Raw genomic sequence first — 17,332 nt, 5'->3', positions numbered from 1 at the left:
GTGATCACATTCTCATTTACAGCCCCAGGATAAAGATGGAGTTTACATACACACATACATACATACACACAGGTGTTTTATGTACATACACACATTCATAGCTGGGAGCTTCCCAGTACCACTACTGTCTTGCTCTGTTAGCCAGTGAGCAGTCCAACTGGAGCAGAGCCTTAAAAACAACACACAGCATGTATTATACCAAATATTCTTTATTTCTCAAGGTATAAAACTTCTGTACAACCTTTGACTGACATCTTCATTTAAACAGGGAATTTAGTGGCAACAAATTATATCAAAGCTATATCTTTTACAGCAACTTTTTTCAGCGGTAACATGCAGTAAAACGTCGACAATGAAAACAAACTGATGTTTCACACAGATACAGTAGAGTGGGTTGGTCTGCTAAGCCAGCGGCTTTCAACTATTGTCCCATAGAGTGAGCTCAGGCGTGCTTTAGGGGATATCAAACAAAATAAAACTATGAAATCTTAGGTATGCACAACCCATGCCATCCCCTCCCCCATGCGATCTCCTCTTGTTTATGTGATATTCATGTGCAACAAACAATTAGGTATGCGTTGGAATTTAGTGCCCGGCATACTGTGAGTGTGCTGTGGCATTAAAATGGCTGAAAACCCATGCGTTTACAGTGAGTCTGAGTCCATTCACATACAGTGACTCTGTAGTTTTGAATCTTGGCTGTTGTCTATTCTCACTCTCCTGTCCATCCACACTGTGTCAAACCACACATCTGTGTAGATAAACAGTGGGTAAATCTGTGAGCTTTGATAATATTCAAATAGACAGAGACTATAACTTAACTTTGACCAAGTATGCAATGGCCGTCCAAGAAGAAGCCAGTCAACCAGCAGTTTCATCAGTACAGATTATTAGCATTATTATTATTATTAGCTGTCTTTTGGCTGCACAATGTGGAAACTCTGTAGGCCACCAGTGAATTTCTTCATAACAAGCCAAATATACATCCTAGCTTTGCACCTGTCCCAAACACACAACACTCTAATCTTTTTGCCTTACCTTCTATAAAACACCACCCATAGCACTCTATCTAGTGGAAAATCACCACCATGTCTCTTCTCTGACTGTCTTTATACAGAATCATTCACTTGCACAGAGCCATCCCTCCTACATTTCAAAGCCATACATCTGTCATACAGTAAATATATTGTTGTGTAACAAACTGTTGCCTCAGCCATGTGGGAAAACACTTGCAGTATGCCAATAAGTCATTTGGGGTTTGACAAGCAGTTTATGCATTTAAACATTACAGTATAAGCCTGAGTTATCAGGTGTGACAGGCAGGGAGAGGAGACAGAGACATTTCCTCATCAGAAACATTTAATATATTATTTGTTCTTTTTCCTGATTGGATGACGACAGACCAAGATATCATTCATGCTGTTTTGATATGTTCAAGCAAGCAAAAAAGATAATTTCAAACACAAAGCTGCCTAAAAACGGAGAAACCGGGTGGAATACGACATTTCCCTGTTTAGACAGCCATGGCCTGATCAGATCTGTGATTTTGACGTGTAAATCAGTTATTAAACTGTGAATTACAGTGTGACTGTGGCCCTAGATCATATACTGTATTCAGTCAACATCACTGCGATAGGAAACTATACTATTCTCAGTCTATTCATTTATTCAGAGAATACGTGATATGGTAAAATTTTACAGAGGAAATGCCAGCCATCATAAGGGTCTGTGACCTCTAGCCTACTTAAATCTACGATCAGACAACACATACATACACACACACAAAGACAAGCAATGTATTATGCGTAGTCCCCAGTAAGAAACAATGTATTTGCTATTATGAGTAGCAACAGTCAACCCATTCACTCCCAGCTGTAACATCTTCAGCAGAAACAAACACACATATCCAGTACTGCCAAACCGAACGCCTAAAATCAACGTGACCAACCAGGCCGAGTCAAAATACATGTTTCAATTAAATCCTCAGATTTGGATGAACAAAAAAACACTGGTATTAGCAGAACTTCTTTAAGCCAGATTCTGGATCATGAAATCGACTGACACCACAGGCTCAGTTTGGGTTGGAAGACAACATTTTTGCAGGTTTGAGTTTGGTAGGGTGCAAATTTTTAAGCCTAAAATCAAGCTGTAGCTGTGTTTGGTGCCTGGGGACACTTGAGCAACCGAACTCAAAAGAAAAACAAATTACTGATTGTGTGAAAATGTTCCACAGAACGATGTATAATCATAAGAGAACGACCAAACACTTTGAGCTGCTAGACTGGGTTCAGTTTGCATTAACTTCAAAGAAAACATTACTGGAATCTTGAATGTGAGGAGTAAATGTGGAAATGTCAATCCATTTTATTTTCTTTAACATTTCAGTGTAACCTCACTGTAATCACGTAAGATCTATTTTCTGGATGCTTATTTGTATTGTATATTATGTGGTGATTTGTTTAGTTTCCCTACCTGCAAACCAAAATTGCTTTACTGGACAGTAAAGATTTCAATTGAATTGTAGTTAATTGAATCTCAAGGGACACCACAGCTCACTCCACTCCACTCCAGTAGAGAACCACTGACTTTGAGCCATACATGCTGGAAAAAAAGTAAAAAATCAGCAAAATGCCTCAGCTTAGTAAATTAAAAATGATATTTAGGGGTTTTATCTGGTCAATATATGAATAATTTTGTTGCATATTTAATAAACCATAGTGGATTACTTCAAATCTGATACTACCTTAATATTTATATAATAAGGAGAGTTTATATTTTCTGCTGGCAGCACCACTGCCATCATAGAGGCATTTCTTTTTACTGCATGTTCAGACTGCGACAGTAAACTACTTCACTGCGTTGCTGCAATGCTGCTCTATCACCCAGCGACTACTTTGAAATTACTCCATTTTGTTCTCTGTTAATGGGATGGCAATTAGCCGAACTTTGTGTTCCAGTATCCAGTATCCTTTTCAGTTCTGCTTTACAAAATGTGACACTTAGTCTATCTGAGAGAGAAGAGAACTAATGGAGGATACAGTAGATGCAGGATAGGAGACTTGTACAATGGCTGCCTCTGTAGTGTTAATTCAGGATCGATGCAGAATAGTGGACTTGTACCATGGCTACCACTGTAGTACAGTAGAAAATTGTATTTTGGATAAAGTAAAAGGAACAGGTGCAGAGCAACTGCATGAATGAAACTTCAGCTCATGAATACTAAAAAAAAAAAAGATTTCACTGCATATGTACATAATTCACACTTCACAGTCTTAGATACACATGATTGCATTGAAATTCTAAGAAAAAAACTCAACTTTATTTTATTCAGTTTGTTATGAACCCTTCCCTTGCTGAAAACCTAGGCAAAAAAGTAGTTGAGTACATTTAAAAATTAAAAACAAAACAAAAAAGCACAAAGAACACTTGGTTTATGTAATCCTATAAGTGCCGATATTTAAGGCTGTTTAAGTGTCTGGAAAGATACATCAAACACACATCAACTTGTACAAGTATTTGAACACCAAATGTGTTTTGCCCGTCTTGCTGACACAAGTTTCTGGTTGACAGGAAGAACATGTTAAATGGATACCTTGGCATTTTCAACTTTAGCCTGAATTTTTCTTTCACAAGGTACTTTATCACATAAAGCCTCTGCAGTGGCCCCTCGGCTACCATAATGAGCTAGTTTGTGGCTTGTGGTACCAATACTGGTCCCAATAAGAAATGCTTACGATTCTAACACGCTGTTCAGATAACTGAAGTAACAGTACACAGACTTTTTCCACACAATGTGATAGAGGTGAAGAGAAACAAACGACTAAATCCAAAATATCCTGCTTAAGGTGAAGTGCTAGCTAGAATCCATGAACAAATACAATGATTTACATTTAACAGGTAATCGCCACAGACTGTATAGTCTTTCAGTACTAATGCAGGATAGATGGAAGCATGTCAATGGCTGGATACAATGTTGTGCTTTGTGAAAGGATATAACTTGTTGTTAGAGAACAATACTAGTTTTCTGTCATGTGGGTCCTGTGACATTCTTGTTTTGTGCTGATTCATCACTGTCCAGGCTTCCGATAACGGTGGAAATTTCACAGAAGTGGAAAAAGATGAGGTATTACTTCCTATCAAGGCAAGAATGGCATATGACCCACATGGAAAACATCTTGGTATTATCTTTTAACATGGGCGCTTTTCCAAACAAGATGTGATATATGCGCCACACCTAATTCCAGAAATAGTTCTGATCCAGACTAAGATTAAAAATGATTTAGGCCGACAGTGAACTATAGTCCAGGTTCCACATCCAGGTTAAGAGGTCCAGGTGAAAAGATTATTCTAGGCTGCACCACAGTAACTTGTGTAAGGAACTAAGAACCAAGAACCAGGATAAATCTATTACCTGTTTAGAAAATGAACAAAGTCTGCATTTTTATCTAAGACAATCCCAGGTAAATTCAGAGGACCCAGTCAGAGTAAGTAATACGCTAGACTAAAATTGAACAGGGGCTGGGCTTTTGACTAAGATATTACTTTTTTGCCTGTCAGTTTCATGTCAGTTTCATGTTTAGTGATGAAACGATCAGATCTGGGTCAGAAAATTAAAAATCAGGTGTTCTGTTCATGTGTAATTAAGGACAAGGTTTGATCTGGCAGCAGTACCTCCTACTCATGTTGTGTCTATCAGAACCAGGCTACAATTAGAATCAGGTTAGACAAAGGACAACATTTAGATGCATAACAGTCCTAAGTTAATTTAGGTCATACAGCAGTATCAAGTTTAGACCACTGACAGTCCAGTTCCACTGCTTCATCCCACTAGACATCAGACTAAACACAAACCAGAAAATCTAACTTTTTGTTCCTGTGCAAATCTGGACCAGGATCAGTTTCATCATTCTAGGACACACAAAAGTATCTCATTCACCATGCTCACTCTTTTGGAAACAGTCGTAACCCAGGGTCTTAACAGTCTTAAGTCCAGGGTCGGACTGGGTGTGTAAGTTCCACTGTAGGCCACACAGCAGTATCTCCTCCGCTAGTGGACTCGCACTGGAACCAGGCTAAAATGAAAACCAGGTTAGAAAAAGGACCAAATTTAAGTAGATCCTAGGTCCATTCTAGGACACAGCAGTACAGTTCTTTGTCCAGAACAGGCTCTACTAAAACTGGGCTAGGCTCAGTAGTAAATCCCATCCATGATAAGATTAAAAACATCTAGAAAAGGGACTAAGTCTCGATTTAGATCCAAGACAGTCTTTGTTCGGTTCAGAGTTGAGTTCCTCCTCCATCAGGCTCCATTAGAAAGACAACAAACCCAAAGCTAGTCCAAGCTGGACCAAAACCCAGCTGAATCCAGGTCCGGCTAAGGTAAAAAAAAAAGGCTACAGTTAAGATCAGTATCAAGACCAAATCCATAGCAGGTCTACCCTAGGCCACACAGCAGTACCTTTTCCACCACGACTTAGACAGACTCTTCATCTTGTCTGGCGTCTGCCTCTGCTGTTTTTGTCGTTTCTGTTTCCCTCCCAGGCGCTTATGGGAGTTGTAGTTCTGCAGGCTGGCCAGTATGGCCGCGTCAAACACTTCTTTCAGGTTCTTCTGGGTCAGGGAGGAGCACTCCATGTAGGCCACCGCTCCGATCTCCGCCGCACAGTCCCTGGCGTCCACTGGGTCTACCGGCCGCTCCCGGTACTTAGCCAGGTCGATCAGCACCTGAAGAGAGGAGACAAGTTTTGTTTTGTTTTTTAAACATGGTGCAAGATTACTGTTTTTCTAAGTTTTCTAAGATAAAACATTGTAAAATGTCTTTTCAATTAATGGAAACTTTAATTTTTGGAGATATGAGGTTTCAGCAAGACACTGACGACATGTGATTTATAAAAATGTCCTGTTAGCTCAACTGAAGTACAACTACATAGTATGAAAGATCCAGCATGGTATGAAGATGAAGTGCAGACATCCTCTCAGAGCTTGCACAGCATTCAATCTAGAAACACTGGTGCTTTCCATATGGTTAAACATGATAGTGATTTCTAGCAGTAAAACACCGGCCCCAAACCAACAGGACGTCTGTGAACCCTGATATGACCAGCAGGTGCTCCAAAAACAAACAAGTTCATGGCTGACTCTCGTGTGACTCTACAAACCTCAGCAATGAGTCTTTGTAAAACACACGTTAAAAGGAGCTACGTGTACTATTTTTTAAACATCATCATTGTTAAATGAATTATGATACAGTGGTAAAATTACCTTTAAACAAATGAGTTAAAGAATAGTTTTAGCCTCTATATCATGCCAGTAGTACTGTTAGCACTAGTGTTTGACAAGATTTTGCTTGTTTTCCATAATTATACCGATGTCTCAAAAACTACTGTCGTACTGATTTATTGATGTCAAAATGTAGCAAGCGTAGTAGAAACTTTAACACACCTTAACATCTTCTCTAAGGTCGCACTGCGTCCCAACGAGGACGAGCGGGGCGAGGGGGGCGTGTCTACGGATCTCCGGAACCCATTTCTCAGGAACATTCTGGAAGGAGGCGGGGCTAACTACGCTGAAGCAGAGCAGGAAGACATCGGCATTGGTGTAGCACAGAGGCCGCAGCTTGTCAAACTCATCCTGGAGACGAGGCGGGTGAAACGGGGAGAGGGAAAAAAGAGAAAGTTGAAGGCAGAGAGCTTTTACAAATCAATACAATAATTATTTTTAAGATCATTTAGACAAATAGCATGGTAGGCAGTTATCATCAGCATCCTGAAGAAAGAGAGGGAGAGGAAAGGAAAGAGAACGAGGAAGAGACGGTAGGGGGGGGGGGGGCAGCAAGAAGGGAAAGGGGGATGAGAGAGGGAGGGAGAGAAAGTCATGAGATGCCTTGATAACTTCAAAGAAGAGGAAGGAACACAGCAGAATCAGATTTAGTAACAGCGGTGTTTGAAATCCAGCTTTCGAGGTCTAACTCTGTGTGTGTGTGTGTGTGTGTGTGTGTGAGAGAGAGAGAGAGAGAGAGAGAGAGAGAGAGAGAGAAAGAGAGAGAGAAAGAGAGAGAGTGCCATCCTTTAGCGTTGAGCTGAGTGAAAAAAAACTGGCTGGCATTCCACTCAGGCTTCTGTCTGACAGATTAACTATGAAGATATGTCATGTTTCTCCTTCTCCCTGTCTCTCTCTGTCTCTCCCTTTATCTCTCCCTGTATCCTTCCTCTCCCTGTGATCCTCCTGTTCATTCAGACCGTGTGTGGTGCGTCATGGTACTTTCTGAGGACATGATGATGATGATGGTGGTGGTGGTGATAATTCACTTCCTCACTCTGTGATGTGACAGGTTAACCCTGGGCGAGGGCAATGTGTGTGTGTGTGTGTGTGTGTGTGTGTGTGTCTGAAATCTGAAATATTCAGATAGTTCCATAGATCGCCCCTTTATGACCTTTATTCTTTATGTTTATTTCAAACCAATGAAAGAAGACATCTTTCATTCTCAAATTTCCTGAGAAGCTCTTGACATAATGACTAAAAGCTAAACTAAAGCTTATATTTTGCCAATATCTTTATTGATAAGCGGCCATTGCTTCCCACAGATTACTTGTCAATCAAACAGTGTGGTCAGTACTGTGATATTTTAACTTTAATCTTCTGTTGCTGAAGTGTGAGTTTCTGTCGGTGGCGCTCTTTTCTTTGTCTGTTCAGCCATGGTTGCTGTCGCTGCTCAAGTTAACTACCCAGTTCTTCTTCTGTTTACTCCAAACAAAACGCATCACTTCCTGTGTGCCAGAGGATTTTCCCCAGGAAAGACCTACTTGACACCAGGTGTTTAGAGCAGTAAATGTAAACGCTTTCATGAACTGGCTATAGATTGAATAACTATTGTGTTATATCAATCGCCAATAGATAATAACAGTAGCAAAGCAGACATTTATTTATATGATAATGTCATGGATTGTTACATTAAATGCAGTTTGAAGCTACACTTCTCTATTATTTCTAAACATTGAAGCAAACTGGGCTTTTATTTTTAGTTTTGGTGGAACCTGAAAGTTCCAAAGAATTTGTTTTCCATCAGCCAGTACTTACATGCAAGAATCTGTTTACATATCCATAAACTGGCAAATTAACAGTTCACAGTCACAGCACAGTTTCCAGCAGTCCACAGTCCTGCTGGAAAGTTGCTCAGGTCAAAAAGTTTCCCTGGGTAATTATAACATAAAACCTACCTGTTGATTCAGAATAAACTGTTTTACAAAAATGTGTCTTTGTGTGTCAAAGATTTTATTAGTGTAACCAGGCAGAATCTGGATACTTTCTTCAGGTGCCAGGATGATTGATCCTGTGTTTTCACAGCAAAAGAAATCTCTCCTTCTCTAGATGTTTCTTGACATAGCAATGTAAGAAAAAGCTATTTTATTTTCCATACAAAAAGGCCTTGTGGTAAACAACACACTGCTTTTTCTGTTACAGGCTGGAAAGAAAGAAAGAAAGAAAGAAAGAAAGAAAGAAAGAAGCAGCTCACTGCCCTTCTCTGTGAAGGTTTCTTCCTCTCTCTCTCTCTCTCTCTCTCTCTCTCTCTCTCTCTATCAAGGGGACATTGTTTCTAGTGACATTCCAGCAACAACAAAACAGTACAACAGGAAATACGAACGCAGCTGTGTGAGTGTGAGTGAGTGTGTGTGTGTGTGTGTGTGTGTGTGTGTGTGTGTGTGTGTGTGAGTGAGTGAGTGTGTACATTGAAGTTACTGACCTGTCCAGCTGTGTCACAGAGCTGTAGTTTGACCGGCTGCCCATCCACTGACACCACCGCTACACACACACACACACACACAATCATAAGGTCAGCAACAATGTAACAATATGTTTATTTGGCAGTCATAGCTATCCCGTTGAAATTAATTTAGTAGTTAAGGTCTATATGGCCATCAAAAGGATTCATATTCTGCCAACAACAGTCATATAATCTTAAAACTGACTACAATACAGATCCAACAACTCCTGTCTATTACTCTACATTTGTAAATTCAACTCAAAACGATCATACTAATAGTGAGTTTATAGTAATCTTATTGTACTTTATTACATTTTTATCTCCCATGGTATTACTGCTATATTTCTATAGGGACTTATAGTGTGTCTCTGTCACTCAGTAGTGAGTTAATGGTGACCTTATTGTCATTTATGGTATTTTGTGTCTATAATACTAGGCTACATTACTACAGGTCTACTATATTATTCCAATGGGGACTTGTAGTGTTGCTGTGATATGTATAGCCTAATTCATTACAGGATTGCTGGAGTGCTTTTGATCAAGGAAGCTGCCTTGGTGAGAGCTGGTGATAAAAGACAATGTTAGGCTACATCAGAAACTGTCTGTCTTTCCTCCATGTTTTACCTGAGAAGTTGTCAAACGCGGTCGGGACGTACTCGGTGGGATAGCCGTTGGTGGTGTAGCTGACCACCAGGCTGGTTTTCCCCACAGCCCCGTCCCCGACCAGCACACACTTCACCCGCCTCTCCCCTCCGCCGGCTCCCGCCGACCCTGCCCCGGACCGCCGAGCCCTGCCGGAGCCCCTGTCCCGGCTCCGGAGCCTCCTCGGCGGGACGGGGGGAGCGGGGGACACCGCTGCTGGTTTGTAGTCCCCATCGCCCTGCGGAGGCATTTGGCATGAGAAGAGGGTGGAAAATAGCTGGAGGAGAGCCGAGGAGGAGATTCAATCCTGATATGGGCCAGTTTTTGAAGCTCCCATTCTTCCGTTATCAGCTAGGCTACAAAACGGTTAGTCAACTGACTTTTTGTTGTCGCGGCTGTCCGTTTTCTTTTTGTTTCCATGGTTAAATCCCGAAAGTTTGAGTCGACGCCGGACAGCTGAAAGTCGAGGCAGTGCCCATTTGAAGCGTCGCGACGATAAACTGTGGCTCGGTTAAAATGAAAAGGGATTTAATCCTCCGTCTGCAACAGTTTCTCTCCATTCAGTCCGATGGGCAGACCCGACAGACAGCCCCTTCCTCGTGAACCAGATGACATCATGAGGGAGAGGGGGGGGGGGAGAGAGAGAGAGAGAGAGAGAGAGAGAGAGAGACTGTATTAATAATTTAGGCTATTATGATTTATTTTTTTTGTTTTTTTTTGTTTTTTGTTTATTTTTTTTGTTTTTTTTATTAGTCACTGTGCAATGAAGAGTCTGAGTGATGAAAACACAACACAGATCCTACATTTAGAAAGTAGTGCAACACACACACACACACACACACACACACATACATACACACACACACAGGAACAGACAATGGCAACAGATGTTTATTGGTATTATTTTTTAATCTTCACTCGATTGTATTTAGGATATCTTTAGCTTTCATGCCAATAAAACAGATTGAATTGAATTGAATTGAATTGAATTGAATTGAATTGAATTGAATTGAATTGATTTCATTTGAACTGAACTGAACTGAATTGAGAGAATGAAAAGTGAGAGGGGAGGGAGAGGGAGAGGGAAAAGGAGAGGGAACGATAGACAGAAAATGAGAGGGGCAGAGAGACAAAGAGAGAATTTAACTGACTTCTCATCAGTTTAGCAGGTGGTCATCAGTATAATAACTGGAACAACAAATAAAAAAAAGAAATTGGAGACCATGTGGTGGGGTAAATATTCTGCAATCCTGTCTGATAAATCTGCTTCAAGTTTAGTTCCGTCAAGTTTTCCCTGTCATTTCCCCTTTGATTTCAGTTTATATAGCCTATTAGGTCTATAATCAGTCATTGTATTTTCTGCTGTGTTGAGTTTTATTGTCGTTTATTTTCTTTTACCGTGTGCATCACTGTTGTCATATTGATATTTGTGTATTGAGGTGATACATTTTTTAAGCCACTTGGGATTTTTCTTTTATCTCATCCGTACAGTTAGTATTTTTATGTGCTGTCTATTTTAACATTTACATATGCACAAATGAACTGAGCTTACTTTCATTTCATTTGAGGATATGACAGTGAGGGACTTTACGGGAATGACTGTTCTCCTTATTATCTCAACTAGCGTAGGTCTACTAAATCATATCAACAGAAATCTTATCATCTTATCAAAGGCATTAAAATGTCTGGGAATCCTGATCTAACACACTAAAAACATGTCAAGGTCTCCATCTGGTGGACAAATGGACACATGCCCCAGGTTATCTTCTATAAAACCTCCTTGCACACGATGGACAAGCAACCTCATATAACACGTTGTGGGATTTGACAGCGGCTCTGTCGTGCAGAAATTAACCGGGTGTCTCGCGGCTTGACATGAGCTACTAAATATAAAATATGTTTCTTTTCAAAGGTTTTCGTTCCGGCGAAAGCTCCGAGTATTGCGGAACGATGTACCGACCGGTCAGTGTTTCCTCCGGACGGGTTTAAGAGCAGGACCCACGCTGCATGCTGTTGTGTTGTTGTGACAGCTGGCCATACTCATTCTGCAGAGATTTCCAGGACGACTGATGCCACTTTTACATAATTTCTGGACAAATAACAACTGTCGCAGAGAGCCGCTCTAAAATGGCCAGCAATACAAGCAACATGTCGGCGACTGAGGTTGTTCTGGGTTTTCTGGAGGATGCCGAGCCGTGGCGCCTTCGAGGCCCGCAGTTCCCCAGTAAAGTCGGAGGGAAACCGGCGTGGCTGAGCCAGACAGACCTGCCCTCCCTGTCCGGGCTGGAGTGTGAGATATGCCGCCTACCCATGGCCTTCCTCCTGCAGGTTAGTGTCGTGGAGGGGAAAGTTGGTGCAGTAGGACGCCCGGTGCAGTTAAAGGAATAGTTCAACCAAAAATTGAAATGCATCAACTGAAGTTTGTAGGACCATCAAATACACAGCGCCCGTATATCCATCTCAGCCTTCTCCCAAACTATTTAAAGTTAACGGGACCATCTTTTCACAGCTCCCAAAACAAGCATAACATGTCCATCACATTTTCTCCAAACAGCTCGTGCAATATATGGCAAGTGTTTTCTTGCCAAGTGTTGTAGAACGTGTGCCAACAGCCGCGCGCCTCTACAGTAGCAAGCAGTCTACCATCAGTTTAATGAGATGCTGTAGTGTGCGCGCGAACAATAGAATATAAACAATTGTGTGGTTATATAAACATATGCAACTGACAATTCCAACATGGGAAAAAGTATGTATTACTTACATGCGTGGGTTTACTCTGTTAGTTACAGAATCGGTTTCTTCCTTAAATATGGATTGCTAATCATAATATGAAATATGTATAAACATAACATTCTAAAAATATACAAGTACTCAATTAGAGCTTTATGTACTCTGTTGTTTCATTAAAAAAAACACGCGCTGGTGTTGATGCCACTTCCACAGAGCCTTCCAGTTCCTTAACAGTCTTGCCTTACACAGTGTTGGACTCATCTGAGTTGCTGTTTAAAACCAGGAAGTGCTTTGTGTCATTACTCTTCTCTCTCTCCATCTCTGCTGCAGGTTTATGCACCAATTTCCGGTCATGACAGAAGCTTCCACAGAACACTGTTCCTGTTCTGCTGCAAAACTCCTGACTGCTACGCACGCAACGACAGCCGCTGTTTGAGAGGTACCAGGAAAGATTACTGTTGCTTTGTGTTTTGTTTTTCAAATGTTTTTCATACTTCTAATTGTCAGGTATAGGCTATTGGCAAAGGGCAGCTCTCTTTAACTTTCTATCTTCAGTCTCTGCTTTCAGTCTTTCCTCTCCTCTCTTTTATTCTCCTCTCCTCTTTTATTCTCCTCTCCTCTTCTCTCCTCTTTTATTCTCCTCTCTTTTATTCTCCCCTCCACTCCTCTTTTATTCTCCTCTCCCCTCCCCCCCTCTCCTATCCCCCCCTCTCCCTTTATCACCTCTCCTCTGTTCTCTGTAGCATTTGTGGATATTTTTTAATCAGTACAGCGTCATCTATATAGTTTTTTGACAAACTGTTTTGTTTTCTCCTTCTTATCAGTATTCAGAAGCCAGCTACCGAGGAGGAATGAGTTCTACCCCTACGACCCTCCACCAGGTCTGTAGATTTGACTGAATGCCAGCCAGACCTACAGTATAAATGTTCATCAATTCTCAACAAGTATTCAAACTAACTAACTAACTATTCAACAGATATTTTGTCAAGGTTTGATGTAAATGTTGTTTGTGATGTCTGGACAGAATGAATGTAGTCAAGGTGGGTGCCCGCCTGAATGTGCTGAACTCTGCTATGGCGTACAGATTTTTTTCTGCCATGTCTGATAATCAACAGGCCTCATTTATTAATATTTCTGTGTGTTTGGAATGCTAAAAACATTGGACTGAAATCACAGGAAACATGAAATTGACAAACTAAATATTGAAACATTGATTATTGTCTTATTTGCGGGGTAAATGTTTTAAATTTGCAGTTTAACAATGGTTTGGCATTGATGTATTCATCTATTTCTAGTTAAATTAGGTTCACTGTTAGCTGGATGTACTCAGTGAGTACTTGGTGAATAAATGTCATGGTTCGTCCAGAGGAAAACATCCTGCAAAAAGCCTCAAACTGAAATGCTGGAGGCCAAGAAATATCACACAGTTATTGGAGTATTGTCAGTGATCCACAGTACCTCTGTGTCTCTAAACGTTACCTTAACTTCTGGAATTGAGGAAAAACTGGTTTACTATTGACAAGTTTTGGTATTTTACATTGCATTTTCAACAGCTTGACTTTGTCCAAGGATCATAAAGCATTTTATACACCGGGAAGACAGCTGTCATTTACAGGAAAAAGGCAACATTGAAGATGAAAGGATTCTGGCAGGACACCCAACACTGATTATTTATTTATTTATTTTGTAGAGGATGAACCCCCCAGTGATCCTGAACCGGACCAGAGTGTGTTGCCTTTCTCCGGGGTGAAACTGTGTTGGGTGTGTGGTTGCCCCGGTAACAAAGCCTGCTCCCGCTGTCACACTGTAACCTACTGTGGCAAGCAGCACCAGACCCTCCACTGGAAACACACACACAAGAGGGAGTGCTGCAGCCAAGGTGTGTGTGTGTATGTGTATGTGCATGTGTGTTATTATCCATTGGAAGAAAGATGGACACACCTCTATATGTTCAGCAGTGGTGGGCCAACGCAGTAAGAAAACTAGCGGTCTGTAATTTTAGAATTTGTATTTTGTTCCTGCCATGATTTTTGCTCAAATTAGAGCAATCCTGTCATGGTACCTGCACTTTTCAAAATGGCACAAATCGGCCATATCAGTAATGAAAGTGTCACTAGCTCGGTTGTTAATGTGTGAGTGGAGGGCTTCCACTCCACACAAGCCTTGTGAGTGAGGTTTCTAGCATCTAGTACATTCACTTTGAAATATTTGAATTGAAATGTATCAATTGAAGGGTCAAAAATTAGATTGAACCGCATTTTGACTGAATGTACCAGCCAGGCGCTAACTCCAACTGTCCAGAGCGTTGGAGTCGAGGAGTGGAATCACTACCTGCCATGGGGAAGATTTAATGTTTCTGCTGTATCTTCTGTCTGGCTCTCTGTGTAGAGGCCTCCGTCGTCACAGCCTCTCCATTCCTCTTCCCCGAGTCTGAGCTGGTCACTGAGCCTGAGGAGGAGGAGGAGGGAGAGACGAAGGAGGACAAAGGAGAGGAGGAGGAGGAGGAGGAGGAGGAGAGCGCTCAGAGGAGCTTAGACTGTCCTTCCCTAGCAGACGGTAAGCTTTAAAATATGCCTGGCATGGTGCAGATCACATGGTACACGCCTTCGACGCCCCACATGAAGTGTTTTGAAAAAGTGAACTCAGTATTGAGAAATGCTTGTAACAAATTGTGAAAAACTGTAATCTTTTTATCTATGTCTTCCTGGCAAGGTATAAAATGGGAAAACAAATATGTATCTGTCAGTTTATCAATGTCTTTCCAATCCATCTGTTCTTTGTATCCCATCCATCCATCCATCCATCCATCCGTCCATCTACCTGACCTTCCCTCCTCCCTTCAGCCTTAGCAGAAACAGACCTGGAGGAGATGGCCATGCATGAGACTGAAGACAACAAAGTGTTCCAGCGGTTTAAAAAGAGGATCGCTCCAGAACCACACCAGGTAAAAAAAAAAAACAGAAACAGAAAAGACTGTAATGGAATAGAGTAGAACAGAATAGAGGTGTTGTGATTCCTCATTTGCATGTCAATCAACACACTTGATGCGTAGTAGGAGTGAACCAGACAGATGTTTTTTTCTCCGTCTGTCTAACAGTGCTGTTATTTTTAGGTGCTGCGTTACAGTCGAGGCGGCTCTCCCCTCTGGGTCTCGTCTCAGCACATCCCCTCTGATCAAGATATCCCACAATGCACCTGTGGCGCCAAGAGGACCTTCGAGTTCCAGGTAACTGCTGAAACTCAAGATTCTGACCTTTTACTCACTTAGTCAGCCTTACTCCTACCCCTTTTCTTCTCCTCACCATGCTGTTGTTTCCTCTCTCCTCCTTTCCCAACTCCCTTCCTCTTTTCTCCTTTTCCGCATCTTTCATCTTCCTACCATTTTGTTCTCTTTTTCAACTATACACTCATAAGTACTAATGTGATATTGTGTGCTATGTGTAGAAACTCATTGAACGTATTGATGATGTCAATTGATGTGTGTTGTTCCTATGTTTGTAGTTGGTTTTTAAAGCTGTGTTTCAACCAGGATCAGAAATGAACAGGGGCTTGGGGCAAAAATGCTGTGGAAAACATAAAATGCCTGTAAAATTAAAAATGAGGGGACAAAAAAATGGCTCCAACAATTTAAGAGTTCCCATTTATTGTATTTCACCCTTTTCACAGTTTTAATTGAATTGTCAAATAGTTACACGTGAATGTGACTACTCTGTAGGTGAATCATGGGAGCCTATGACCGGAGGATTCTTTCCAGTGCATTCTGGGCGAGAAAACTAGAGCGGGTATTGATAAGAAAACATCTGAGAAAATGTCTCAGATTGGGTACTGTTTTTTGTGATAGTATATTATGATTTAAAATAAAACTGTCAATTTGCCAATATGCAATGCAAAAGTATTATTTAATTATTCAATAAAATTGCAACCCAAAAAGGACCAAATGCCCCTAAAAATCACATCAAGGTGCCCTCCAAAAAAAAAAAAAGCCTGGGTTGGACTACACTGAGTGCTAGCATATATAAAAAAACTGTATGGAGCCTCTACTGGAGCCAGCAGAGGTATTAATCAGTGTGTGTGTGTGTGTGTGTGTGTGTCTCTCTCTCTCTAGGTGATGCCCCAGCTGTTAAACAGTCTGTGTGTGGACTCTACAGGTGTCAGCATTGACTGGGGGACGCTGGCTGTCTACACATGCTCCGTTAGTTGTAACCATGACAACCACTACTGCCCCGAGTTCATCTGGAAACAGGACTTCAGCTCAGAGCAACACATATAGAGACAATATCCATATTATTTCCCTGGTCCTAACCAGAGTCTTTGTCCAAAGAGTTTGGGACACTGATATAGTAATATATTACGCCACTGATTGGAGTAATACCTTTTTCATTTGAGCAATCACACGTTTTTCTTTTTTATATTGCCCAAAAATGTCTCTCTCCCAGTTTAGTGGACTGGACAAGCACTGCTGCTCTTTGTTTGCAAATATGTACCAACAAATCAATTATATAAAGCTTTGAGTGGAATGGAAGATCAAATTTTACTGTATGGAGAAGTTTTGGGACATAACATCGACCCTCTGGGTTAGAGCCAAAGATCCTTTAAGATACTCAGTAGCTTTCTTGAGGAACAACTCAGATTTGATTACATTGTTTTCCCAGAAATGGACGAGGTGTGTATTGACAGTGCCTCATCTACAAGCTGAATACATTTCTTATCTGATCAAATGTGTGTTCTTGTTTCTGACAAGTATTGGCCACTGGCTATGATTCAGACCTATGCAGTTATGGTTCATTTCCATTCTCAGCCATTTCTTTTTCTCGTTATGAGATATCTTGATTGTGTCTGAGTCAGGATGAGTTGAGTGAATCTGATTGTTGTTGCCGAGTTGTCTCATTCCATGAGTCTGAGTCGATTTGATTAAATCGTGTAAACAAGCCATTCTCAATTTCTCCGATGTCCATAGGCATTTCTCATTAGGTTATAGATCTTTTTCTCATTATAACAACACTTTAAAGTTTCTTGATATCTCGTTATAACGAGAAATGTTTCTCGTTATGAGATAAGTTGGTATGTCATAATGTGAAAATATCTTGTAACGAGAAAAGATCTCGTTATAACAAGAAAAAAAAATCTTGTTATAACGAGATACTGAGCTGATGTTTTTTTTATTTATTTTTTCACTGTGACATCAATGTGCTGCCGTAG

At 41.0% G+C, this 17,332-nt stretch overlaps 2 protein-coding genes across 2 annotated transcripts; one reads left to right on the top strand and one right to left on the bottom strand.

Annotated features, from left to right (window-relative positions):
- Positions 1–236: 236 nt before the first annotated feature.
- Positions 237–9,963, bottom strand: rhoua (ras homolog family member Ua). Its single transcript, XM_071533212.1, has 4 exons — positions 9,386–9,963; positions 8,741–8,799; positions 6,442–6,630; positions 237–5,724 (listed from the first exon to the last, which is right to left on the bottom strand). The coding sequence occupies exons 1-4, from the start codon at positions 9,651–9,653 to the stop codon at positions 5,440–5,442; spliced, it is 801 nt and encodes a 266-aa protein (XP_071389313.1). The 5' UTR covers positions 9,654–9,963; the 3' UTR covers positions 237–5,439.
- Positions 9,964–11,417: 1,454 nt separating this feature from the next.
- On the top strand, positions 11,418–17,106 carry pdcd2 (programmed cell death 2). The gene is made up of 8 exons (XM_071533211.1): positions 11,418–11,731; positions 12,464–12,572; positions 12,958–13,014; positions 13,824–14,012; positions 14,522–14,689; positions 14,977–15,077; positions 15,246–15,359; positions 16,239–17,106. The coding sequence occupies exons 1-8, from the start codon at positions 11,531–11,533 to the stop codon at positions 16,401–16,403; spliced, it is 1,104 nt and encodes a 367-aa protein (XP_071389312.1). The 5' UTR covers positions 11,418–11,530; the 3' UTR covers positions 16,404–17,106.
- The last annotated feature ends 226 nt before the right edge of the window (positions 17,107–17,332 follow it).

This window comes from Centroberyx affinis, unplaced genomic scaffold (genome assembly GCF_046629955.1).
Source record: "Centroberyx affinis isolate AG114_WGS23_722 - 3 ecotype Tasmania unplaced genomic scaffold, CSIRO-AGI_Caff_v1 ptg002338l_1, whole genome shotgun sequence".
In the NCBI taxonomy this organism is placed as follows: domain Eukaryota; kingdom Metazoa; phylum Chordata; class Actinopteri; order Beryciformes; family Berycidae; genus Centroberyx; species Centroberyx affinis.
This window is presented reverse-complemented; position numbering and strand designations above follow the sequence as displayed.